We start from the raw sequence: 25,963 nt of genomic DNA, 5'->3' as shown, positions 1-25,963 counted from the left end.
ACCCCCTATGCACCTCTGCTCTGCCTACGGCAGAGACTCAACAATCTGTGACCAAAACTTTGCTCGGGCACTCGCGACATTGGGCGCATAGATGTTCAGCAAGCCCACAAGACAACCCGGAAGCTGCATAGTGATCGACTGAGCCCTGCTTGGCCCAATAATCCCTCTGTCCACAATGGCCTGCTGCAAAGAATCCGCAATAGTTATACATACCCCACCTTGGATGCCTCCAGGTCGAAAAGCAGCTGACCAAAAATTATCATATCGTCCACGCAAAAGCTAACCACAACGTCTAATGCGGCTCTCACACAGATGATGCTCCTGTAGCATAAGAAGGTCAAGCTCTCCTCCCACAAGGCATCACTGAAGCTCCTGACGCATTCGGCCCCTCTGACGTTGAAACTGGGGCCCACCTAATCCCTGTACGTTCCATGAGACGATCCTCATGGGAGCGAGAGAGAAGAGATGTTGCCGGAGCAGCTAAATGTGCTATCTTCGAGGCTGGCTTGGATGGGGAGTAATCCGCATCCGAGCGTCCTCTAGATAGGCGTGACTGCAAAGAGTGCCTAGCCCAAGCCCAAGTAGACCGAGCCGTGCGTAAAGGAACCTCCTCTGTCGAGGAATCCTCATGAATGTGTACATAGCATGGTGGGCACTGCGTATCAGCAAAGAAGTGAACCACAATGTGTCTATATTTGTAAGGTGCAGTGGAATGAATGTTTGCGCTTTGCTCAAGATGAGTGCTCCGAACTGTGCTCAAGGTTCCTTTTGTTCTTATGGAAGGGAGAGCCTTCCGTTCTTAATGAGAGAGTGCTATGATCACAAACAAAGTGAATGGACACTGTGCGTGCAAGTGTATGAGACTGAGAGATAGCGAGAGAAGAGAGATACGACACCAGAGACATTGTAAAACCCTCCTCCAAAGGCCCCACTCTCTATGGCGAGAGCAGTCTACTTATGATTGCACAAATCTCTACAATGCTTGGACTTGCCGACGGTGTCGACGACGACGAGAAGGGCTGAAAACTGAAAACGTTAAGGGCGGAAATCTGCAAATCTTTATCTGTTGATATCTGACTCTATGTCGGTGACGATGTCGATGGCGACGATGCGCGATGACGCGCTGAAAACACAGATGTTGAAATCTGCGTTTTCCGGGCTGAAATTGTAAACCTTGCGGAAACTGACCGTGCGGCGAGGAAGTGTTGCAGGAAGGTGAGATCTGCGAGGTGTGGGACTTGATCTGCGGTGTCTAAGGGCTGAAAATTGAAAACGCTGATGGTTCTTGAGGTTCCATCGCGGAGAATCTGCAAAACGCTCGGGCTGATCTGCAAATAAAAATACTCTAGGGCTGAAAATGGTTCTGCTGTCGCCGGATGTTCTGCAAATGCAACACGCTAGGCTGATCTGTTGTGTCCTGACGGCGCTGGGGCTGATCTATTTTGCACAAATCGCCAAGGCTGATCTGATGCAAAAACGCTAGGTCTTCTGTGGAGAAAATGCCAGAGTAGTCGCGGGGGTTGGTCTTGCAGAGAAGTTGCCTGTTGAGCAAGGTGCTCCTGCTGCCTCTTCTGCCAAATAGTGCTAGCCTTTGCTTATATACAAACTTAATTTGCCCTACCTACTTTCCAACAAAAGTCACTTAAACATAATAAGTGAAAAATGTCAAAAATAGGGAAAATGGGCTAAATGCACTGGAAAATTCCCCTAATGGATTTTGATGGATTCCGATGGGAATGCTGATGATCATGCTGTGTGCAACCGGAGGATATGCATCTAATCTAAGTGCGTGGTCATGCACAGTCTACGAACAGACTCACAAAAGTGCCAGATCACTTCCTATTCTAGACTGACTTGATTGAACTGAACCCTGATCGTGTTGTAGCTTGTCCACGGACACAGAGGGTTGGATGTGTCACGTGACAATATCCTGCTACATCTGGAGGTGTCACAGCAAACTTGGCCAATGGCCAAAGAGTTTGAAGCATGTCTGTAACTCCTAGGTCTCCCATGTAATAAGAGAACTCTAGGGCTTGTGTTTGTAGCCACTCCAAAACTGAGTCGAGAGTCCACTCAGTCTGGTCCCTGCCGCAAAGTTGAAAAGAGAAGCCATGGTTCCAAGGAACAGAACATGGACGTTGAAGCAGGCTGTCTCAAGGTCTGGTGAGGAGTCGTCGAGAAAGCGTCTAAATTCGTAGGCAAAGAAGTCCCATTGGCGCCAAATGTCGAAGCTCGCCAGACCACGAGGGACTACTGCAAAGGGAGACGTCTGTACCTGAAGAGGGGGTCGCAAGAAAGGCTGTCCCTCTCTCGCCAAGCGACTCGTGGCAAAGGCACTGCCAAGAGATCTCCTAGCAGCCGAGGATGGCTCTATCCCCTGGGTGGACTGTGGGATTGGAGCGGGAAGAGGGGGGGTTATCGAGGACTTTTGAGCATCTTGACACTCTTTATTAAACCACCTCTTGTGTGATTTACCTTTGTTGACACCTTTGACATGCTTTATGGCAAAGCAATCTTCGGCACAAGAACAAATAACTTTCTTGAAAGCTTCCCATTTAGTTTCCATTGGCGCATCATAACTTTTGCTCGATCATTTCAATTTGCATTGGTGCTCTTTTGAAATACAAACACAAAGAGAACTTTTCTTCACTTTGGCTGAGATATTCATACGTAGCCGTTTCTCGTCAATACAAAAGGTCCAATGGTTGATTCTAGGTTCCATTGGCCAAGCATAAAACTCTTTATGTGATACATGATGGCTAGAGAGAGAGAGAGAGAGAGAGAGAGAGAGAGAGAGAGAGAGAGAGAGAGAGAGAGAGAATGAAATGATATGTTAACGTCTTCAAAAGGCCACAATGACGTATGAGACCAATTTAATACAAACTTGTGAATCTGATACCGTGTCTGAGTACAAAAAAAGAGATACTAAATGAATCTAGAAGTACTACTAGCTTGAACTGTGTGGGGTATGTGTGATCAGTAGGTAGAATGGGTGCCCAATACGAGAGAAAGATACAATGAATGATGGATCCATCCTCATCTTTACTCTGGATGTCGAGATAGTATGGCTCGAATCCTCTGTTGCAGTCTCTGTTGATGCTATGAAGCTCCTCTCCTCAGTCGTGGGCATCTTGATTTCATAGTTACATGGGACGGCGGGTCGGGGTCGGGAACGGGGTCGGGACGGCAAAAGTCAGGAAACAGGGACGGGGGTCGGAACGGCAAAAAAAAAAGAGAGTTTTTTTGGCATTTTTTGACCTACACACATGCCACACACATAGAGCATCACTTTGACCATAAATTTACACTAAATAGACCAAAGAACACGAGTCATATAGACTGAAATGTGCTAATAAAACATCGATGATCGATGGATACAAAATGAGAAGTGCATGCCACAAGGGCTCAAGAGTCAAAAAGCCTAAAGGACTTAGGACAAGCCTGAGGCCTCAAGGATAACAAAAAGTACAAAGTGCTATGTAGTAGGTAGAGTCGTAGACTCAAGAGTCTAGACTCGAGAGTCGAGTGATCAATGATCATCAAACTCAAGAAGTGCTCGCCTGTTGAATCTCCACATCGTCGTCGTAGTCGAGGTCGTCAGCAACGTATGAGGGCTCCGGCTCGGGAGGCTCGCATTGAGGCTCGAAATCCTCCTCTAGCTCCTCCAAAAGAGTATCGGCCATAGATGGATTCTCTTGTGCCATCTCCCACTTAGTGAAAGGATCTGCCTTGTGTGTGATGCTCTTGGCAAGCATGCGCAAGTTAGCGCTCACAAACACCAAATCATTGGCCCTCTGAACGCCAAGGCGATTCCTCTTCTTAGAGGCAATGTGGCTGTACACACTCCATAGTTGCTCCAAGAAACTAGTGGTACATGCTTGGCTAAGGACATGAACAGCCAAGCGCTGCAAATGTGGGACATCTCCTCCATAGTCCTCCCACCACAAAACCGAGCCAATCTTGTTGCGATCAAGCTGTGCATCTACACATCCATAGGAGCCCTTCTTTTGCCTGTAGTTAAGTAGCTCGTCTCTAATCTTGCGCCTAATGTCACTGCTAGGCTCAAGGCGCTCCAATGCAAGCCGCCATCCTTTGCTCACCTCCTTGTCGGTCTCTTGACGCCTGCCTTGAAACTCAGGGTCAAGCACATAAGCTGCCGCATGAAGTGGAGAGTAGTATCCATTCCACCTCGACTCACACAAGCCATGAATCTCCGCATATTGAACAGGGTCAGGCACAAGCTTCTCAAGTGCCTCTATCATCCGATCCATGGCTTCGTAGACTTTGCCAATGCATGGCTGCAAGCCATCCACCACTCGAAGTAGGTGTAGAATAGGCTTGACCATGGCGTCAAGAGTCTTCACCTCCTCCCACCAAGCGGCGTCGTCGGCCCATTCTCGGCATTTCAATCCTATTGCTGATGTAGACTCCGGCATGGCCTGGAACTCATCACTGAGAAAGAGGCCCCTTAAGGCTCCGCCACATGTAGACAAGCGGCCTAGCATAAGCCAATTGAATGCAAATCTTGTCTCTGAATATTTGAGCAAAGACAACTGGCTCCTCTTTGAGAATTCATGGCGCACTTTTTGATGGTTGAGCACAAAGGAGACAATTTGAGAGGCATCACCAATGGTGGGTGAAATCCATGACAAGTTCCCTATGTCCTTGAGGAGGTTATTGAGGCAATGCGCCATGCAAAATGTGACATGGATGCTGGGATACATGCCCTCAATGATAGCTCCGGCTGCCCTATTTGACGCCTCTCCATCTGCAACCATACAAAGGACATTCTCCGGGCCGGTGATCTCTATGGTGCTTGTCCACTCCGCAGCAAGCATCTCGGCGGCCTTGCCACTATCGGATGCATCATGTGACTCCACAAAGTACATCTCCCCCCGAGAGTAGGCCACCACCCTGTGGATGGACCGCTTGCGGGTGTCGCTCCATCCATCTACAAGAAGAGAGACGCCATTGGTCTCCCACAAATCCTTTGTTGCTTGGGCCGCTTGCTCCACGGCAAGCTTCTCTTTGTCAAGAAGGGTGGTGCGAAGCCTCTCCGATGAAGGTGGCACATAAGAGGAACCATATTCCCCTATTTTCGTAACCATGGTTCGAAAGTATGGAGACCTATCCACACAAAATAGAGCATGTTGCGTTAGTATGGAGAGTCGAGAAATTATAACCCATTATGAATACAAAATGGAAGATTGCAATGTGCATATGCCAAGGGAAACTCACCGCGAAGCATGGAAGGCAATGTGGTCGTGGAAGAAGAATCGGGCAACCGACCTATCTACCTCTTCCTTCAATTTAGGATCCCAATTTTCGTTGAGAGTGGTTTGGCGATGCGGAAGGGAAGAGGACGGTGTAGATCCATGGCTCTTGAAGGTTCGAGAGATGTCGTCAAGGTTGGCTTCCCTTTGCTCTCGCGGTGTCGCCGTGGCGGAGGGATCAACGGCAACAAAACGGCCCCTCTTGGCCGCTTCGGCAACCTCATACACCGTGAGTTTCTCAAGAAGATCCAACCTCTTCTCGGGAGCTACATGAGGGCAAAACTTCACCTCGTGACCGGGTTCATGAAGAAGATGGGCTCGCACTTTGTTTGAACCACCCGTTCTCTTGTATGGACATAGCTTGCATGTCCATGGTCTTGCACCGCCACCTTTGCCACGCGAGCTAAAGTCGACTTCATCCCACCACGACCACGTTTGCACGGCGGGCCTCCTTCGAGAAGAAGCGGCTTGAGAAGTGGAGTTGGCTTGAGATGACATGATGGTGGAGAGACTCGAGAGAGTAGAGCTTAGAAGTTAGAAGGGTTAGAGGAGAGCTTGTGTGGAGAGAGAGTAAAGGAGAGCTTCAAAGTGGGTAGAAGAGGGAGAGGAGAGCTTCAAAGTTCAAACTTGAGCCTTGAGCTTGAGGGAAATGGAATGAGCTTGAGCCTTGAGCTTGAGGGAAATGGAATGAGCATTGAGCATTGAGACTATGAGTATTAAGAGGCCCAAGGGAGCCTTTTATAGCCTCCCAAGGGCCAAGGCTTAAAAAATATGGCAGTTGGGGCTGCACAGAGCCGTTGCAAACGGTCAAAAACGGTCACTTTTTTGAATCCGATCCCGGCCGACCCCTGCCGTCTCCGTCCGGTCCGTCCGACCCCGGTCCGGCCCCGGCCGTCCCCCCTGCGACCCGCCCGTCCGGCCCGTTTTCCGTCCGTCCCTTGGCGTTCCCAGCTGTTCCCGGCCCGGTTACGGCCGTTCCCCGGCCCTAGGGCCCGTCCCCCCCGTCCCCTGTAACTATGCTTGATCTCCCTAGTTCTAATGCTCGGTCAATAAGAGTATCGCCGGTGTGAGTATGAGCTTAGCTTTGCAATGGTGGCTGCTCCTCTATTTGTCTAGTGTTTGATGTGAAGAAATCAATAATCTGTCTCTGGGATTGTCTCTCTCCATATCTCCTTAGTAAACTATCTCTGTGCATGTGTAACTCAAGTAGATACAGGCCAACACATCTCTAGTCCTTAGGTCATCACTCTCGAGAAGGGTCCAAAGCCTTCTCTGAATAGACAGTCGAAGCGACCTTGTATCTCATAATTCATTGTGCATTGACATATATAATGTGTCTCCGTCTCTGGCTCCGTATGGCATAGGCAACATATCTTGCTAGCTGCTGGTATCCCATTGAATCTACGAGTTTCAATCTCAAACTGGAATGAAGATGTCCGTATCTGACCAATGGCACACCGTAACCCATGAGATAGATGTGTATCCATATAACTGGGACGAATCACAAACCCATCCCATGTGAGTTGGAGAAGATGCTTTGTATAAGCAATGAAATGAAGTGTTATATTAACGTCTTCAAAAGGCCAAAATGACCTATGAGACCAAACTGTTACAAAATTGTGAATCTGATACCATGTCTGGGTACAAAAAGACTAGAACAAAATTACTACTACTATTAGAATCCATCCTCATTTGCACTCTGGATGTCGAGAGAGTATGGCTCGAATCCTCTGTTGTAGTCTCCGTTAGTGCTATGTAGCCCCTCTCCTCAATCGTGGCTGTCTGGATCTCCATAGCTCCATTGCTCGGTCGATGAGAGTGACGATAGTGGTCGAATGAGTGTGGGCCGAGCTCTGCGGTGATGGCTGCTCCTCTGGCTGTCTCATATCTAGTGAAAAGAAATCTATAATCTGTCTCTGGGACTGTCTCTCTCTAGCTCTCCCGAGTAAAGTGTCTCTATATCTGTGTAACTCATGTAGATATAGCCCAAGACATCTATGATCCTCATAACTCATGACCCTAGAGAAAGGACCGAAACCCTCTCTGAATAAGCAGTGGAAACGGCCCCGAATCGCATAGTACACTGAGCAATGACATATGTAATGTAGCTCTGTCTCTGGCTCTAGCTGGCATAAGCGGCATATCTTGTTGTCTGTTGGTATCCCTCTGAATCTACCAATCTCAATCTCAAGCTGACGTGAGGGTGTGCGTATCTGACCAATGGCACACCGCAAACCATGAGACATATGTGTATCCATGTAGCTGGGTCGAATCACAAACCAATCTCCTGTGAGGTGGAGAAGATGCTCTCTATAGAAAGCCATCTTCTTGCCCAACTCTTCTGGCGGCTCTATCCATGGCCTCGTGGTATCCAATTGGATCAAGTTGTGACGAATGAGTCTAGTAATCTCCACCCGTGTAAGAGACATCGAGGGTGTCTAAAGAGAGTATTGGAAAGGGGGCAGCCTATCCATGATGAAGCCATGCATCTGAAACCATGATGTCATTGTCCCCCTAAAGAGCTAACTGTTTGGAAGACTCAAGGGCCAATCGAGCATATCTGTCTATAGTAGTATCCCACAAATTGTGCACAAAGGAGACTGACGTGATAAGCGCCTAAATCTCCATAGGAGGGGCAGCTAGCTCTACTCGAATGATAGCGTGGGGTAGAGAGGCCTTGGCTCGGATCACTCGAGAGATCATAGATACCAAGGGCCTCTCCATACGTCTCCAACCATCTTGGCCTACAGAAGGTCCCCATATTTGCGCCTCATACAACATAGTTGAGGCTACTAAAGTATCAAAGAGCCATAACTTTGTTCGAGGTTCCTGGACTGGAATTGAACCTGGGAACACATCCTCTTCAAGCCTCCCAAGGCCGCATAAGCTGTGGTCAGTCTAGTCTCTGCTGCTCTCCCCAAAGAAAACCTCGGCCCAGTGAAGACAACCCCAAGGTAAGTGTATGCATCTGTATACTCTACAATCTTCTGACCATATGTGAAAGTCGGTGCTGATCTCGTGATCCACTGTGGTGTGGTGTTAAACACTATAACCTTGGTTTTACTAAGGTTTATAGACAATCCACTACCCTCTGCAAGACTGTGTAATGCATCCAACTGTCGTTGCATACCCTCTGGTGAGTCAAAGATCAACACAATATCATCAGCATATAACAACAATAGGATCCACGTCCCTGCCAATTGGGTACCTCTATCACCCTCTTTGTCAATGTAATCAGACAATTCATCAACATACATAACAAATAGAGTAGGAGACAATGGACAACCGTGTTTCACCCCAATGGTGGAGTGAACTAAATCCATCTAGAGAGAGAGAGAGAGAGAGAGAGAGAGAGAGAGAGAGAGAGAGAGAGAGAGAGAGAGAGAGAGAGAGAGAGAGAGAGAGAGAGAGAGAGAGATGAAATGAAATGTTATAATAACGTCTTCAAAAGGCCAAAATGACCTATGAGACCAAACTGTTACAAAATTGTGAATCTGATACCATGTTTGGGTACAAAAAGACTAGAACAAAAAAACTACTATTGCTAGAATCCATCCTCATCTGCACTCTAGATGTCGAGAGAGTATGGCTTGAATCCTCTGTTGTAGTCTCCGTCGGTGCTATGTAGCCCCTCTCCTCAATGGTGGCCGTCTGGATCTCCGTAGCTCCAGTGCTCGGTCGATGAGAGTGACGATAGTGGTCGAATGAGTGCGGACCGAGCTCTGCAGTCTCTGGGACTGTCTCTCTCTAGCTCTCACGAGTAAAGTGTCTCTATATCTGTGTAACTCAAGTAGATATAGCCCAAGACATCTCTGATCCTCATAACTCATGACCCTAGAGAAAGGACTGAAACCCTCTTTGAATAAGCAATGGAAACAGCCCCGAATCTCATAGTACACTGTGCAATGACATATGTAATGTAGCTCTGTCTCTAGCTCTAGCTGGCATAAGTGGCATATCCTGTTGTCTGCTTGTATTCCTCTGAATCTACCAGTCTCAATCTCCAGCTGATGTGAGGATATGTGTATCTGACGAATGGCACACTGCAAAGCATGAGACATATGTGTAGCCATGTAGCTAGGTTGAATCACAAACCCATCTCCTGTGAGGTGGAGAAGATGCTCTCTATAGAAAGCCATCTTCGCGCCCAACTCCTGTGGAGGCTCTATCCATGTCCTCCTGGTATCAAGCTGGATCAGGTCTTGACGAATGAGTCTAGTAATCTCCACTTGTGTAAAAGACATCGAGAGTGTCTGAAGAGAGTACTAGAAAGGTGGCAGCTTGTCCATGGTGAAGCCATTCATCTAAAACCATGATGTCATCTGTGCATACCAGCATGAAGTGTCCCCCTGAAGAGGTAACTGTTTGGAAGACTCAAGGGCCAGTCAAGCATATCTGTCTCTAGTAGTATCCCACAAGTTGTGCACAAAGGAGACTGACTTGATAAACGCCTAAATCTCCATAGGAGAGGCAGCTAGCTCTGCTCGAATGATAGCGTGGGGCATGGAGGCATTGGCTCTGATCAATTGAGAGATCATAGATACCAAGGGCCTCTCCATACGTCTCCAATCATCCTGGCCAACAGAAGGTCCCCATATTTGCACCGTGTTACCATATACATGTGGTAGTGACATGTGTGAACACACTTAGGACTGCCGGGACATTTTTTTCCCTCTTTAGGAGGTTTTTTCCCCGTGCATTGAATATACGTCCATTAATTCTAGGGCTATCTATCTTTCCATTGCACACTAAGTAATACACTCTCTGTTGTGTGCCTTGAGCTGCCTTCGTCTTCTCCAAGCTATGTGTTTTCCTACAACCCTAATTCCAACAATTGGTATCAGGGCGGGTTGCGTCCTCCCGGGCTTAGTCGCCAGCAGCTCCAGCACATGCCTACTCTCTTTCTTCGATTTCAGTGAGCTTTGGCGAGCGTTCGCAGTTTTCAAGGGTGCTCAGATTTCTGATTCGAGCTCGTTTCGGCCTCCGTTTCCTCTACACGCAGTACTGCACATGCTATTTCGTCATTTTGTCAGAAATTCTGCCAGTGCCGTTTTCTGCATAACAAGTCCTTATGGTCTTCTAGGTTTGTGCTATATAGCACGTGTTGTTCCCGCTCTCCTTATCCTCTTTTCGGGCAATTCTCACATCAGGTGCGGCATTTATCATGGCTGACAACAACACAGATGTGTTCAAGATGTTTACTTCTGAGGACAAATTGGATGGGCACAATTACTCTATGTGGGCTTGTATGATGCAACATGTTCTTGTGTCGAAGGGCGTTTGGAACATTGTGCAGGGCATTGATGTACGTCCTGGTTCTGAGAATGTAGGCAATGTTGAGGATGTTACAGGCCTTGCTATAAGGATTGTTGTTGCTAGAGTTGTTTTGTTTACGGTAGAACAAGCTTGTTGGGATGTAAAGGATGCGCAAGCTCATGCGTTCAACAAAATCTGCAAAACAGGCTTAGGATATTTTGGATGGTCTTTATGCAAGCCGCAATGAGGCAAAAGTTGCATTGCTGCGTAAAGAGCTGGAGTCGAAGATTATGCATGAGGAAGATGATATGGATACTTTCCTTGCTGGTGTCAAGGATATCAATAACCAACTTATTTCTGCAGATGAAGTCATTTCAGACCAATTTCCTTGTGCAGACTGTTCTTGATGCCTTACCAGATTCTTACTAGACTTTTGCTAGTACTTGGAGACTTATGACCCAAGGAAATCCTGAAGTTGTTAAGTTTGATGCATTGTGCACATTGCTGTTGCAAGAGTCACTTTCGAGAAAAAACAGGACTAGACAGCGTACAGTTGAACAGGCTTTTATTGCTTCTCAAAGAAAGGGTTGTAATAGCAATGTAGCCACTTCTTATGGTTTTTTTGCGAGTGGAAAATCACATGTTCCTAATGCTTCTGCTAACAGCAATTCGTCGGGAAATTTTGGTGATAAGGGCAAAAAGAATGTGCGCTGCCATTATGGTAAAGCTAATGATCACTTGATCAAGCAGTGTCCTAAGTTGAAGGCCAAAGAGGCTAAGAAGAAAGAGAGTGGTTCCACTGCAAATGTTGGTTCCACTACAAATGCAGCCATTGTTGAGTCTTTTGTGAAAGGGGACTGTGATGTTGATCTTGATGCAGAATGGGCTTTTAGTGCATAGTGCACTTTCAATCCTGTTGTACATGATCCATGCATGTCAATTGTTGGAGATTCACGTGTGGTCTTTCGAGAGTGGTGCTGCAAAGCACATTACCTCACATCGTGAATTGTTCACCTCTCTTGAGTCTGTCTCTCATGGGAATTCAGTCACTTGTGCCGACAATGCCTCTTATCCGGTTCAAGGAGTTAGTAAGATTATGCTTACTGCTACAAATGGCAGTTCTTTCACACTTGTTGATGCACTTTATGTACTTGGGATAAAAAAGAATCTTTTGTCTGTATCTGCACTTGCTAGACTTGGACTTGTAGTCAAATTTGTGGATGACAGATGTACAGTCCATGATCTCAATTTTGGTGATGAAATTGCTGTATAAGCTCACTTTGTATGACAAGTGTGGACAAAATTTTGCAAATGCAGTTGTGGATTCTAAGGCTATTTCAGATGCAAAACTGTGGCATGCACGTTTTGGGCATCTGGATTTTCCCAATTTGTTGCGTTTGCAGAAATCTGATTTGGTTGCTTCTTTGCCTCCTCTTGAAGCACCTGTCAAGCATGTTTGTGAATGCTGTATTTTGGGTAAGATGCAGCGTTCTAAGTTTCCAAAGGATGGTTCAATTAGGGCCACATGCAGGTTGCAGCTTGTGCATAGTGATGTTTGTGGGCCCATGCAAACTCCGTCCTTAGGAAATTACCTTTACTTCGTGACTTTCATTGATGATTACTCCGGACATGCATGCGTATTTCCGCTTAAAGCGAAGTCCGAAGTATTTATGTGCTTCAAACAATTTCTGACGATGGCTGAAAATGTACTATGGGCACCCTCCGTTCCGATTGAGGGGGGGAGTATATGTCTCATGAATTTAATGCATTTCTAGCTAGTCATGGGATAAAACACCAATGTACAGTGCCTTATACGCTTCAGCAAAATGTTGTTGCTGAGAGGAAAAACAGGTCACTTAGAGAAATGGCACGATGTATGGTTAAAAGTCAAGCCTTGCCGCATTCTTTTTGGCATAGCCTGCCATTTTCAGCCCTTTCCTCATCAAGTACATCATGTACATCTATATCAGTAATAGGCTAATTTGTAACATTTTCTGAAACCCCCATAGGCTGTATATTTGCCTCATTGGAATTTACGTTCGTACTTCCACCACTGAAAAGAGGCAGCACCTTTGTCTAGTCGTACTCGTTCAGGTTCTCGCCATGCATCTTATGCATCAGATTGTTATGCTTTGGCTGTGTCTAGCCTACATGATGTTGAGGAACCTCTGTCTTTTGATGAAGCACAAAATTCAAAAAATTGGATGGCTGCCATGCAAGGCTGACACTCATTTGGTTAAACGAGGCTTTCGTAATAGTCCAACAGAAAGCACATTGTATGTCAAGCGTGAGGGCGATATACTTCTCATTGTTTTTCTTTATGTGGATGATTTGTTGATCACTGGTCCCAATGAGGCACATATTGTTGAATTTAAGGCTGATTTGAATGCTACTTTCAAGATGAAAGATTTGGGGCTGTTGCATCATTACTTGGGCATACAGTTTATGCAGTGTGATGGTGGTATTGCCTTGTGTCAGAAAAGTTACATAGAGACATTGCTATGTACGTTTAGACTTGAGGATTGCAAACCTATTGTCACTCCCATGGAAACAGGTTTGAAGTTGAGTCTTCATGATGCTGGTGATCCTACAAATGTCACTCTTTACCAAACTGTTGTTGGATGCCTCATTTATGTATGCAACACGAGGCCAGTGCATACACGAGGCCAGATATTCAGTTTGCAGTCTCATAGGTCAGCAGATTTATGCATAGCCCAGGGTCTAAGCATTGGCAAGTTGTCAAGAGGATTTTCCGCTACTTGAGTGACACTTTACATCTTGGCTTGTTTTATCCCAAGGGGGGATCATTGCCGCAAGACTTACATGCTTTTTCGGACTCAGATTGGGTTTGTTGTTTTCACACGCGAGTGTCCACAAGTGGTTTTTGTTTCATGCTTGGCAGTTCGTGTATATCATGGTTGAGCAAGAAGCAACCTATTGTGGCCACTTCTAGTACATGGCAGTCTTCACAACTACAGTTAAGTGTGTATGGCTCAGACGCCTTATGGCTGATTTGGGTGTTGGGCAAGACACTGCCAACACTATCTACACTGACAGTTAGAGCGCATTTGCAGTTGCGAGGAACCTTGTTTTTCATGCTCGCACAAAGCACATTGAGGTACATTACCACTATGTCAGGGAGAGGCCCTCAGCAGGAGAGATTAGCTTGGCTTATGTGCCAACATAGGACAACCTTGCAGATCTTTTACAAAGCTATTGTCTCGTGAGAAGTTCGAAGCTTTCTGCAAAGCTTTGGGCTTAGTCCCCTTTGTGGACTGATCATGTCCTCAGGGCATGGTACTTCCCTTTACTCATGTGCCAGCTCTCGTTCGCCGCATCACTGCAAGGGGGATTTGTTACCATATACATGTGGTAGTGATGTATGTGAACACACTTAGGACCACCGGGGCATTTTTTTCCTTTTTAGGAGGTTTTTTCCCCCGTACATTGAATATACACCCATTCATTCTAGGGCTATCTATCTTTCCAATGCACATCAAGTAATACACTCTGTTGTGTGCCTTGAGCTTCCTTCGTCTTCTCCAAGCTGTGTGTGTTTTCCTGCAACCCTAATTCCAACACACCGCATACAACATAGGTGAGGCTACTAAAGGATCAAAGAGCCATAACTTTGGCCGAGGTTCCTAGAACTGAACCTGCGAACACATCCTCTCCAAGCCTCCTAAGGCCTCTTAAGCTCTAGTCAGTCTAGTCTCTGTTGCTCTTCCCAAAGAAAACCTCGGCCCAGTGAAGACAACCCCAAGGTAAGTGTATGCATGTGTATACTCTACAATCTCTTGACCGTATGTGAAAGTCGGTGCTGATCTCCTAATCCATTGTGGTGTGGTGTTAAACACCATAACCTTGATTTTACCAAGATTTACAGACAGCCCATTATCCTCTGCAAAACTGTGTAATGCATCCAACTGTCGCTGTATACCCTCTGGTGAGTCAGAGATCAACACAATATCATCAGCATATAACAACAATGGGATCCACGTCCGTGCCAGTTGGGCACCTCTATCACCCTCTCTGTCAATGTAATCAGACACCTCATCAACATACATACCAAATAGAGTAGGAGACAATGGGCAACCCTGTTTCACCCCAATGGTGGAGTGAACTAAATCAAATATCCCCTCTAGGGTGCATACATGTCCCATCACTGATCTGTGTAGTCCTCCGTAGTCGTGGGCGTCTGGATCTCCCTAGCTCGGTCGCTCGGTCGATCAGTGTGCCTCCAGTGTGAGGCAGCGAGCTCTCTTGTGGTAGTAGCTCCTCCGGGTGTCCAGTGTCTGCTCTAAAGAAGTCTATGATCCGTCTCTGAGACTGGCTGACCTCTCCTCTCATCAGGCTCTCTCTATGTCTGCGGAGCTCGAGCAAAAACAGACCCAAGCATCTCTGATCCTCGTACCGCATGACTCTGGAGAGTGGTCCGAAGCCCTCTCTGAACAAGCAGTGGAAGCGAGAGAGAGAAATGAAATGAAATGAAATGTTATATTAACGTCTTCAAAAGGCCAGAATGACCTGTGAGACCAAACTCATATAAAAGTGGTGAATCTGTTACAATGTCTGGGTACCTTAGTACTAAAGTAATAAGTGTGAAAGTGTGAAAATAAATGTGAATGTGAAAAAACTAAATACAAAGTATTAAATAAACTTCTTAGGAGCATTCTGGGTGTCTGGCTAGAATGCTTCTAATCCTTTGTTGTAGTCTCATCCGGTGAAGTGTGCTTCTGCGTCTTGGTCGTGGTCGTCTCGATTTACTAAGCTCAATCGCCCTGTCAATGAGGGTCCCTTTGGTACGAATGTTGGTACTCCTTTGTGCTGGCTGCTGGCCTCTTGCTTCTCCTTCCACTCCTGCTTCTCTCGATCCGAAGAAATCTATGATCTGCCTCTGAGGTTGTAGTGCTCTTTGTCTTCTCATTAGATTATCCCTGTGCCGATGTAGTTCCAGTAGGTACAAGCCTAAGCATCTTTGATCTTGGTATTGCATGACTCTATCTAGAGGTCCAAAGCCTTCTTTAAATAGGCAATGGAAACGCCCACGTATCTCATAGTATACGGTGCAGTGGCATATGTAGTGTAATTCTGTCTCCGGCTCCATTCCGCATAACTTGCAAATTCTGCTCTCAGGTGGGATTCCCCTAAATCTGCCAAATTCAATTTCGAGCTGGTGTGAGGATGTACGAATCTGACCAATAGCACATCTCAAACCATGAGATAGGTGGGTATCCATGTAGCTCGGGCGAATCACAAATCCATCTTCAGATAGCTGTAGGAAGTTTTCTTTGTAGTCGGCCATCTTCGTGCCCAATTGTTGTGTAGGGTCTACCCATGTCCTCTTAGTATCCAACTGTATAAGATCCTGACGGATGATTTTATTAATCTCCGTTCGTGTAATTGCCAATGATGGAGCCTCAAGAGAGTATTGGAAGGGGGGTAATCTTTCCAAACTGAACCCGTGTCTCTGAAACCACGATTACACTTGCGCATACCAGCATGATGTATCCCCTTTCATTGCTAATTGTCGAGAGGATTCGAGGGCCAGTCTAGTATATCGGCAATTATTTGTATCCCACAAACCATGTATAAAGGACACTGATCTGGTAAGAGCTTCAATTTCTATCGGAGGGGCAGCTAGTTCCACTCGGGTAATCGCGTGTGGTACGGAGGCCTTGGCTCTAATCATTCGGGAAATCATAGATACCAAAGGTCTCTCCATTGACTTCCAATTATCCTGATCCACAAATGGTCCCCAAATCTGGACCCCATAAAGCATAGCCGAAGCCACCATAGTATCAAAGAGCCAAAGTTTTGTTCGTGGTTCTTGAAACTGCACTTGTGAACACATCCTCTCCAACCCTCCCAAGGCCGCAGAGGCTCTGGACAATCTAGCATCCATTGCTTTCTTAAGAGTAAACTTCAGTCCTGCAAATACCACACCAAGGTATGTGTATGCATCTGTGTACTCTACTGTATCCTGGCCATATGCAAATGTAGGTGCCATCTCCTAACCCACTGCGGTGTGGTGTTAAACACCATAACTTTGGTTTTACCCAAGTTTACCGACAGTCCACTGTCCTCCGCGAATTTATGTAATGCATCTAGCTGCCTCTGCATTCCATCTGGTGATTCTGCTATCAATACAATATTATCTGCATACAACAATAAAGGGATCCATGACCCTGCGAGATGAGCACCTCTGTCACCCTCTCTATCAATGTAATCTGATACCCCATCTATGTACATACCAAATAAAGTAGGGGACAGTGGGCATCCCTGCTTTACTCCAACGGTGGAATGAACAATGTCGGAATCCCCTTCTGGAGTACGTACATAACCAGTTACTAACCCGTATAAGGCCATGATCCCCCAAATAATCTCTTTGGGGACCCCTAACTCTTGCATCCTGCGCATCAATCTAGCCCTTGGTACTGTATCAAAAGCTTTTCGAAAATCCACAAAGCAACAATACGTCCTTCTCCCGCTTGCTCTTCCTTCCTCAATAATGGCTCTGAGCGTAAGAATATGATCTAAAGTGGAATAACCCCTCCTGAATCCAGCTTGTCTTGTTGCCCTTATGCCCTCATTCTCTGCCCATCTACTCAATTTTTGTTCAAAAATGGATGCGTACAGTCGGGTCAATGTGTGACCTATCATAATGGTACGGTAGTTCCCGAGTATCATAGGATCCCCTGACTTGAAAATAGGTACGATAGTAGATAATTTCCAAGATTCAGGTAATCCTTCACACATGACCCGATTAAACAAACGAGCAAGGACTTTTGAAAGTAGATCCCTAGCATGGATCAGATGTTCTGCTACTAAACCATGATGATCATATGCTCTTCTTGTCTTCATCTTATCAATGGCTTTTTTCACCATTTTCGTAGTAAAGAAAGTACTAGTAGCAGGGCATGGCTCTAGCGGATCTGGTAATGGAGGCTGTCCAGATACCATATATAATGATGTTACATATTGACCCCAAATCTCAGGAGAAGTAATTGTCAGAGGCGGTGAGTGCTCGTGAAATAAACGCCAGGCCTCATGTGAGTCCTGACTCAAGAAGAGCTGATATAAATCCTTGTCCAGTTTGGCTAAAAATGCCCTTTTCTTGCGACATACTATACGCCAAAGAGCAATCCGAGACTGCTTATATGTGATGATCCCAAGTGTAAGCTCTTTCTGAACCTGGGTTCTCGTCTCTCTGCATTCCTCGTGATACCAACTGTTTTGAGGCATGTCAGGTTGAGTATGTGGGTATGCCTCTTGTGCTTCTCCATGTAGTATCTCTGTTAACTGAGAAGTAATCTCCTCTACAGTATATACTGGCTCGGCTGCCCACATCCTATTATAGATCTTTTCCACATAGACTGAATCAGTCTGTGGCATGAAAGTATATCTTGTGTGTGTCTTCTTCCTTTGTACTTGAGAGGCATTGTATTGGAAGGAGATTGATAAGGTCAAGAGAGCATGATCCACTGCAATCCCAACCGGTCTGGGTCCCACCTTAAAGTCCTCGATACTAGAAATAAAGCTTGGTGAAGTCATGACATAATCCACTGTATTGGCCCCATGCCTTTGCGGGAAGCATGTGAATCCCCCAGATAAAGGGAAATTCTCTATACCATTAAGTATGGCCAAACCATGTATAGTTGCCATCTCCATGAGATGTCTCCCATATTCAGTGTGTTCTTTATCCTGTGAATTTCTAGTAAGCCCCTTCTGTGATAAATCCACTTCTCTGAGCATTTCCTCAGAAGTATCATAGAATACTGCTTGAGAGTTGGCCGTTCTGGCATTAAAGTCTCCTAAGAGAACGATGTCTCCATCTGTAGAGAACTCCCATATGTCATTATTCAATATGGAGAAAGGGGACTGTCCTTTAGGTGAGGAGTAGACTGATGTACTTGGAGGGAAGTAGCATATAGCGATATATAGAAATCTACCTGTCTCGGCTCTCATTCTCACCCACATATACCTTGCTTGCTCATCTTTCCTGATAATCTGTAGTAGTGGTTCCAGCTCCTCTTTAAATAAGACTGCTACTCCTCCTGAACCCCGGCTACCCCATAGAGATCTCTTGTCTGGTCGACCAGTTGTTTCCCATAAATAACCCTTCACATGTGGCATAAGCTGTCCCCATATCTGGTGTGTCTCTGAGTAGAAAACTATGTCTGTCCCTAAAGCTGTCTTCAAAGGCACCTACATCTAGCCTATATGATCCATTACAATTCCACGCCACTATCGGGAGCGTCGCCCCATAGGTCTCGCACCGTCATGATGAGCGCTTTTCCAGAACCACTACTTTCCCTCCTCTATAAAAGACGATTTTCCCCTTTTCTCTTGCTGCCCTGATCTCTGGCATCAACTCTTGCATGTGTGCCACTTGTGCCAATGTAAGGTCATCTCCCAGGAAAATACCGGTTTTCTTAAGAGTTGGCCTCTTCTTTAGAAATTCTTTCCTTATTTCTATATTCGGAAGCGGAGAATAAGTGCCCTATCCTTTACGTTTCCCTTCTCATCGATTCCTTTCTTGCCCACTCGCCATGCACTTGTGTGAGTAGGCTCTGTGATGCCCATGCATTGTAGCAGTTCCTTCACTTCTTCATCTACATTCTCTTTGTCTTTAACTCCTGTGACCCGCACATGCAGAGCCCGATTCTTCCTTTTCTGCTCTTCCTCAATGGTCATATTAATAATGGTGGAGGTAGGTGTAGACTCGGGCATCTGGGCCTTCCCTTTCTTCGCATCCTCAATCCATTTCTCTGCTTCATCAACCTTTTCTTGTGTCTTAAAAAGACGTTCCGCCCATGAAGATGCCGTTTTCGATTTCTGTTCATCTCCTTCTCGTAGAGCTTTCATCTGATCCTTCATGTCCTCGAGCTCCTTCGGCACCGAAGGTTGGTCGTCTCCCTTCTCCTTAGTTGCAGATTTGCAAGCCGCAAGTTCTCCTATTAGCTCCTCGATTATTGCATCTTTTTCCCCCATGCGCTTTTCCATATTTGTTCTCCATGCTTCAAAACTTGTTACTGTCTCATCGAGTTTCTTTTGCATAACGCATTCTGTTACATTTACTTCGGCCTTGATTAGGTTTCGTAATTCCGTTTTCAAGATTTGAATTTCCTCATTCTGTATCCCCCGGATCTCTCTCCTTAGTTCTCTCATCATGTCTCCATACATGGAGTTCTTGTAGCTCTCAGTGCTCGCGTGCATTTCCTTCCTGATGTCATCCCTCATATAGTTTAGCTTTTATTTGAGCATCACCTGAACCTTCTCCAGCATTAGCTCATCATGTATCCTGGAGGTTTTCCCAACTCGTAAGGATCCTGGTGATAGTACAGTATCTCTGTTTCTCCATTTAAATGTAGCTGTTGTTTTTTTTTGGGTGGTGTAACTATCTACACCCGGCCCTTCCCCTTCGGTAGGCGGATCCATCGAACCCGAGTCACAAATGTGGGGTAGAGTACTAGGGTACTAGGGTGAGGGACTGAGAATAGGGCAAAACTTAAAAGTCTTTAAACCAGGCATAATTTTTGAATGCTTCGACGCCCTTCGGAGGCACTTTTATCCTTCAGTGAAGGGCGAAAATATTTTTTTACCCTTCGAAAGAAGGATAGAATATTGAAAAATCTATGAGTAGCCCTTCTAATTTTTGCCTAAATATAGCTTAATGAAGGATAGGTAAAATTTACCCTTCAAATGAATGATTAGGCTTGCTTTAAACTTTAACGTAGGAGACAAAAGGACTTTCTACGCGTAAATAAATGCAAAGGGGGGTGCCGGGGTGCGCGTAGGATAGGACTTTCTACGCGTAGAGGATCTTGCAGAGTGGTCGTCAGCAGAGGGGGAAGCGAGCGATGCAGCCAGCAGGAAGGCCACAGCAAGCGAGCGTCTCTATGCTGCAGCAGGTAGGGTTAGACAAGAGCTGTGTCTGTGTGTGGGTGTGTCTGTGTGACCTTTGCATGGCCCGCAAGAGCTGCCTGTCCTGAGCATCCTACGCGTTCGCCCTGTTGCAGCAGTTCTCAACGAAGCAGGTTGCCCCTGCGCAGCCAACCAGCAGAGCACTGTTCAGCCCTGCGCGTTAGTCCTCGGTGAAGCAGATTGCCCCTGCGCAATCAACCAGTATAGCTCTGCGTGCAGTTGGCGCTCTCTGTATAGCACAGAGAGAGAGAGAGAGAGAGAAAATGAAATGAAATGAAATGAAATGTTATATTAACGTCTTCAAAAGGCCAAAATGACCTATGAGACCAATCAGTTACAAAATAGTGAATCTAATACCATGTCTGGGTACAAAAGAACTAGAAAAGAACTAGAAGTGGAACAAAATACTACTACTACTACTACAATCTAAAACTACGTGGGTGTAGCAGCTGATACAATAGGTACCCGGTAAACTGGATGTAACAGTGTGTGAAACAAAGATGGAAGAAATGGTGAGGATCCATCCTCATATGCACTCTGGATGTCGAGAGAGTATGGCTCGAATCTTCTGTTGTAGTCGCCGTCGATGCTGTGTAGCTCCTCTCCTCAGTCGCGGTCGTTTGTATCTCTGTAGCTCCAATGCTCGGTCGATGAGAGTGCCAGTAGTGGTCGAATGAGTGTGGGACGAGCTTTGCAGTGGTGGCTGCTCCTCTGGCTGTCCCATATCTAGTGAAAAGAAATCTGTAATGTGTCTCTGGGACTGCCTCTCTCTAGCTCTCCCCAGTAAAGTGTCTCTATACCTGTGTAACTCAAGCAGATATAGTCCAAGACATCTCTGATCCTCATAACTCATGACCCTAGATAGAGGACCAAAACCATATATCATCATCTAGAATTGAGAAAGGCGACTGCCCTCTGGATACAACATATACTGACGTATTGGGGGGGAAGTAACATATAGCAATATATAGAAATCGACCTGTGTCAGCTCTCAGCCTCACCCACATGTATCTAGCCTGATCATCTCTCCGTACAATATGTAGTAGTGGCTGTAGCTCCTCCCTAAACAACACCGCTACTCCTCCTGAACCTCTACTCCCATGCTCAGATCTCGTGACTGTTCTGTGGGCTGTCTCCCATTTGTATCCCACCACATGTGGCAACAGTTGGCCAGGGGCCTGGTGAGTCTCTGAAAAGAAAACAATGTCCTTGTCTCTGAAACTGTCCTCAAAGGCACCAACATCCAACCTCATAGACCCATTACAATTCCAAGTCGCCATCCTCAATGTGGTCCCATAGGTCTCGCACCGTCATGTAGAGCGCCGCTCTACAATCACCACCCGACCATCTTTGTAAAAGGCCATCTTCCCCTTCTCCCTTGCCGCTTGAATCTCGGGCATTACATCTCTCATATGCGCAAGTTGTGAGAGAGTGAGGTCATCGCCTAAGAAAATACCTGTCTTCTTGAGAGTAGGTCTCTTCCTCAAGAATTCCTTCTTCTCTTCCAATGAAGGGAAGCGTAGTATGAGAGCTCTTTCCTTTGAAGATTCTCCGGGGCCCTCACTCTTCTTGCCCACTCTCCATGCCTTTGTGTGTGAAGGCTTCTCCACCCCCATCATTGATGTGAGGCTTGTGACCTCTTTTTCCACATTGTTTATGTCCTTGAGGCCGGTTACCCTCACATGTAGAGCCCGCACCCTCCTTTGTTCCTCTTCAAGGGTCATGTTGATAAGAGTGGGTGTACAAGGAGCTTCCTTACCTTTCCCTTTCTTGGCAACCTCAATCCATTTTTCGGCCTCCTCTACTTTCTTTTGCGTTTCGGATATGACCGCGGCCCATGACTTCTTCTCCTCATTGATGTTGTCAATTTCTTCCCTCAAAGAGGGCTGAAATTCCCCCTCTTCAAGCCCATTTTTTGACCGTGTTTCCAACACTTCTTTGTGGAGGTCCAAAATGCTATTCTCCAACGTGGCGATCTTGTTGAGAAGATGATGGAGGTTCTTGCAGTGTTGTTCAATCGTGCCATGTGTGAGGGATTACCTGAGACTTGGAGGTTGTCTACTATTGTGCCTATATTCAAGGCAGGTGATCCTACAGAGCCTGGAAATTACCGCACTATTATGGTTGGACACACACTGGCACGATTGTATGCATCCATTATTGAGCAGCAGTTGAGTAACTGGGCAGAGGGTGAGGGTGTACGGGCAAAGGGACAGGCAGGTTTCAGGAGGGGTTTCTCCACTCTTGACCATATTCTGACACTCAGAGCTATCATTGAGGAGGGCAGGTCACATGGGAGACGGATTTATTGTAGCTTTGTGGATTTCCACAAAGCATTTGACATGGTACCGAGAGCTCGACTGATGCGCAGACTGCAGGAGATGGGGGTGCCCACAGTGTTGATTTTGGGGATTATGGCTTTATACAGATCAGTGATGGGACATGTACGCACCCCAGAGGGGATATCTGACTTAGTTCACTCCACTATCGGGGTGAAACAGGGTTGCCCATTGTCTCCTACTCTATTTGGTATGTATGTTGATGAGGTGTCTGATTACATTGACAGAGAGGGTGATAGAGGTGCCCAGCTGGCAGGGACGTGGATCCCATTGTTGTTATATGCTGATGATATTGTCTTGATCTCTGACTCACCAGAGGGTATGCAGCGACAGTTGGATGCATTACACAGTTTTGCAGAGGATAGTGGATTGTCTGTAAACCTTGGTAAAACCAAGGTCATGGTGTTTAACACCACACCGCAGTGGATCTGGAGATCGGCACCGACCTTCACGTATGGTCAAGAGATTGTGGAGTATACAGATGCATACACTTACCTTGGGATAGTCTTCACTGGGCCGAGGTTTTCTTTGGGGAGAGCAGCAAAGACTAGACTGACCAGAGCTTATGCGGCCTTGGGAGGCTTGGAGAGGATGTGTTCGCAGGTTCAGTTCCAGGAACCTCGGACAAAGTTATGGCTCTTTGATACTTTAGTAGCCTCAGCTATGATGTATGGGGTACAGGTATGGGGACCTTCTGTAGGCCAGGATGGTTGGAGACGTATGGAGAGGCCCTTGGTATCTATGATCTCCCGATTGATTAGAGCCAAGGCCTCCGTACCTCACGCGATCATTCGAGCAGAGCTAGCTGCCCCCCCCATGGAGAGAGAGAGAGAGAGAGAGAGAGAGAGAGAGAGAGAGAGAGAGAAATGAAAATGAAATGAAATGTTATATTAACGTCTTCAAAAGGCCAAAATGACCTATGAGACCAATCAGTTACAAAATAGTGAATCTAATACCATGTCTGGGTACAAAAGAACTAGAAAAGAACTAGAAGTGGAACAAAATACTACTACTACTACTACAATCTAAAACTACGTGGGTGTAGCAGCTGATACAATAGCTGCCCCCCCCATGGAGAGAGAGAGAGAGAGAGAGAGAGAGAGAGAGAGAGAGAGAGAGAGAGAGAGAGATGAAGTGAAATGATATATTAACGTCTACAATAGGCCAAAATGACCTATGAGACCAACTGATTACAATGATGAGTCTAGTACCAAGTCTGGGTACAAACAAAGAAAACTACAAACTAAAAACTAAAAACTGAGAGAGACACACACACAGAGAGAGAGAGAGAGAGAGAGAGAGAGAGAGAGAGAGAGAGAGAGAGAGAGAGAGATTGATTGATTGATTGATTGATTTTGTAACAGTTGAAGAACCCAAAACTGGATGTTCTACATGATAACAAAAGAGTGATGAGTGCTGTGCTTGAGCTTTTACATGGAGATAAGAGCGAAGGAAAGTTTTTGCTGCCTGATCCTGTTCTCAAACCAAGATCGCAAAGCCTTCCAATGATTTGTTGCAAGAGCCTTTTGAACAACCGGTTGCAGAAAGCGGGGTACAAGGCTCCCAAGTATACGATAAAAGCTTTCAGAAACAAAACCTTTGAGGCCTCTGTCGCAGTGAGAGGTAGACGCTTCAAAGGTAAAGCAGCAGCAACAAAAAGGCAGGCAGAGCAAAATGTGGCTGCTGAAGCATTAGATTGGCTAGATGGACTTATGATTGCAAAGGAGGAAAAGAAGGAAGCTAAAAAGGAACAGTTACAAAAAAAACAAAATGAGAAGTCTGAATCAGAGGGGCTAAAAGGAACACTTCTTGAGGATGAAAATGCACCAGGGTCGGCTGAATAAGACTTCAGTTGTAGGTTTGCAAGGTTCCTCATTGCAAGCTTGCAGGTGTGGAGTTGGAGTGAGATGAACATGTGTGATAGGAGGGCTGTTTGTCAATACAAACGATGGTTGCTCTGTTTGAGACGTGTTGATCGATCATCTTGCTGACTACTCAGGTGCTGACTGGCTATAAGGTGGTGGCGGCCTTGCACTACCCAAGTTATGGGTTGGTATAAGGTGGTGGTTACCCTACAGTATAAATGTCTGAGGCTGTGAGTATTTTAGCTGTGCCATGATTGCACATTCTGTGGTTCATTCTTATTCACAATCTAATCAGAAAGCTGGAGTTTGTGATGTTCAATCACATACAGAGCTTTTGTACACTTTTTCCTTCAGAATATTGGAGAAATCTGGTGTAAAATGCTTAAGAACTCTGTATTGCAATATTTGATACTTGTTCCTGTATAGTGCAAGCTGAACATATGCCACAATGATGCATATATGTATTTTATCTTCTAGAACGAGCAGCGTGAGTGCGAGCTGCAAGGTACAGAAGGAAACTCTTTCACCTCAGCCACCGTGACACCTCATCTAATAACAAAAAGTGTCTGCGTATTGTTGACTAGTTCAGGCACAGTTGTCATTCCTGTTGGGAATAATCCATGTCTTTTGACTGTTTTGGGATAGCAAGTACGTCTGCTTTATGTATTTGAGTAGAGATTTATGTATTGGGGTTAAAGGCTAAGTGGCTATTAGCCCCGTGTGGACACACACATACACACACAAGGTATTGATTCTTTGGTAGTCAAAGTAATAAGACCGGAGGAGCTCAGACTATGGAGCTCAGGCTACAGTGTGCCCCTCTCTCTCTCTCTCTCTCTCTCTCTCTCTCTCTCTCTCTCTCTCTTCATGTGCGCGACCTCTCCTATCATAATCTTTGGTGGCCAAGCAGGCTAATTCTGTGTCTTGAAGCCAGCTTGCAGATCTATGGCATCATTCAATGAACGGGAATAGGTTTTCTGGTTATCATACAAGTATGTATAGCATGATGCAACTTTAGAATATATTTTACTTTGCTAATTGTGAACTACGGTCTCATCTTATAAGTTGGTGAAGATTAAGTTTTTACCACTTTATTGTGTGATGGAGCTGATGGTTATATTGTCTTGTGGATGACTACCATGGGTCTATACCTTGCACTCTCCTTTAAGGGTGCCTCTTATCCTGGATTCATCTAGGTAAAGACTTTATTGAGTCAATCTTCCTTATTTTAATTTATTACTTCTCTTGCCATTTTTGCTTATTTTTCTTTTGTTTTTGGCATGTTAAAACATGCCATAGAGGA

The 25,963-nt window shown here is 45.8% G+C and overlaps 1 protein-coding gene across 1 annotated transcript in view; it reads left to right on the top strand.

Annotated features, from left to right (window-relative positions):
• The window catches only part of LOC147440094 (DExH-box ATP-dependent RNA helicase DExH3-like), a 226,516-nt gene extending 201,212 nt beyond the window's left edge, over positions 1-25,304 (top strand). The window contains exons 19-22 of the mRNA XM_086483840.1: positions 24,160-24,572; positions 24,654-24,684; positions 24,795-24,848; positions 24,956-25,304. Of these exons, the coding sequence (XP_086339966.1) occupies positions 24,160-24,572; positions 24,654-24,684; positions 24,795-24,848; positions 24,956-25,069 (612 nt within the window). The 3' untranslated portion in view covers positions 25,070-25,304. The remainder of the gene's footprint in view (positions 1-24,159; positions 24,573-24,653; positions 24,685-24,794; positions 24,849-24,955) is intronic.
• The last annotated feature ends 659 nt before the right edge of the window (positions 25,305-25,963 follow it).

This window comes from Adiantum capillus-veneris, chromosome 16 (genome assembly GCF_014529385.1).
Source record: "Adiantum capillus-veneris isolate H3 chromosome 16, ASM1452938v2, whole genome shotgun sequence".
NCBI classification, from domain to species: domain Eukaryota; kingdom Viridiplantae; phylum Streptophyta; class Polypodiopsida; order Polypodiales; family Pteridaceae; genus Adiantum; species Adiantum capillus-veneris.
This window is presented reverse-complemented; position numbering and strand designations above follow the sequence as displayed.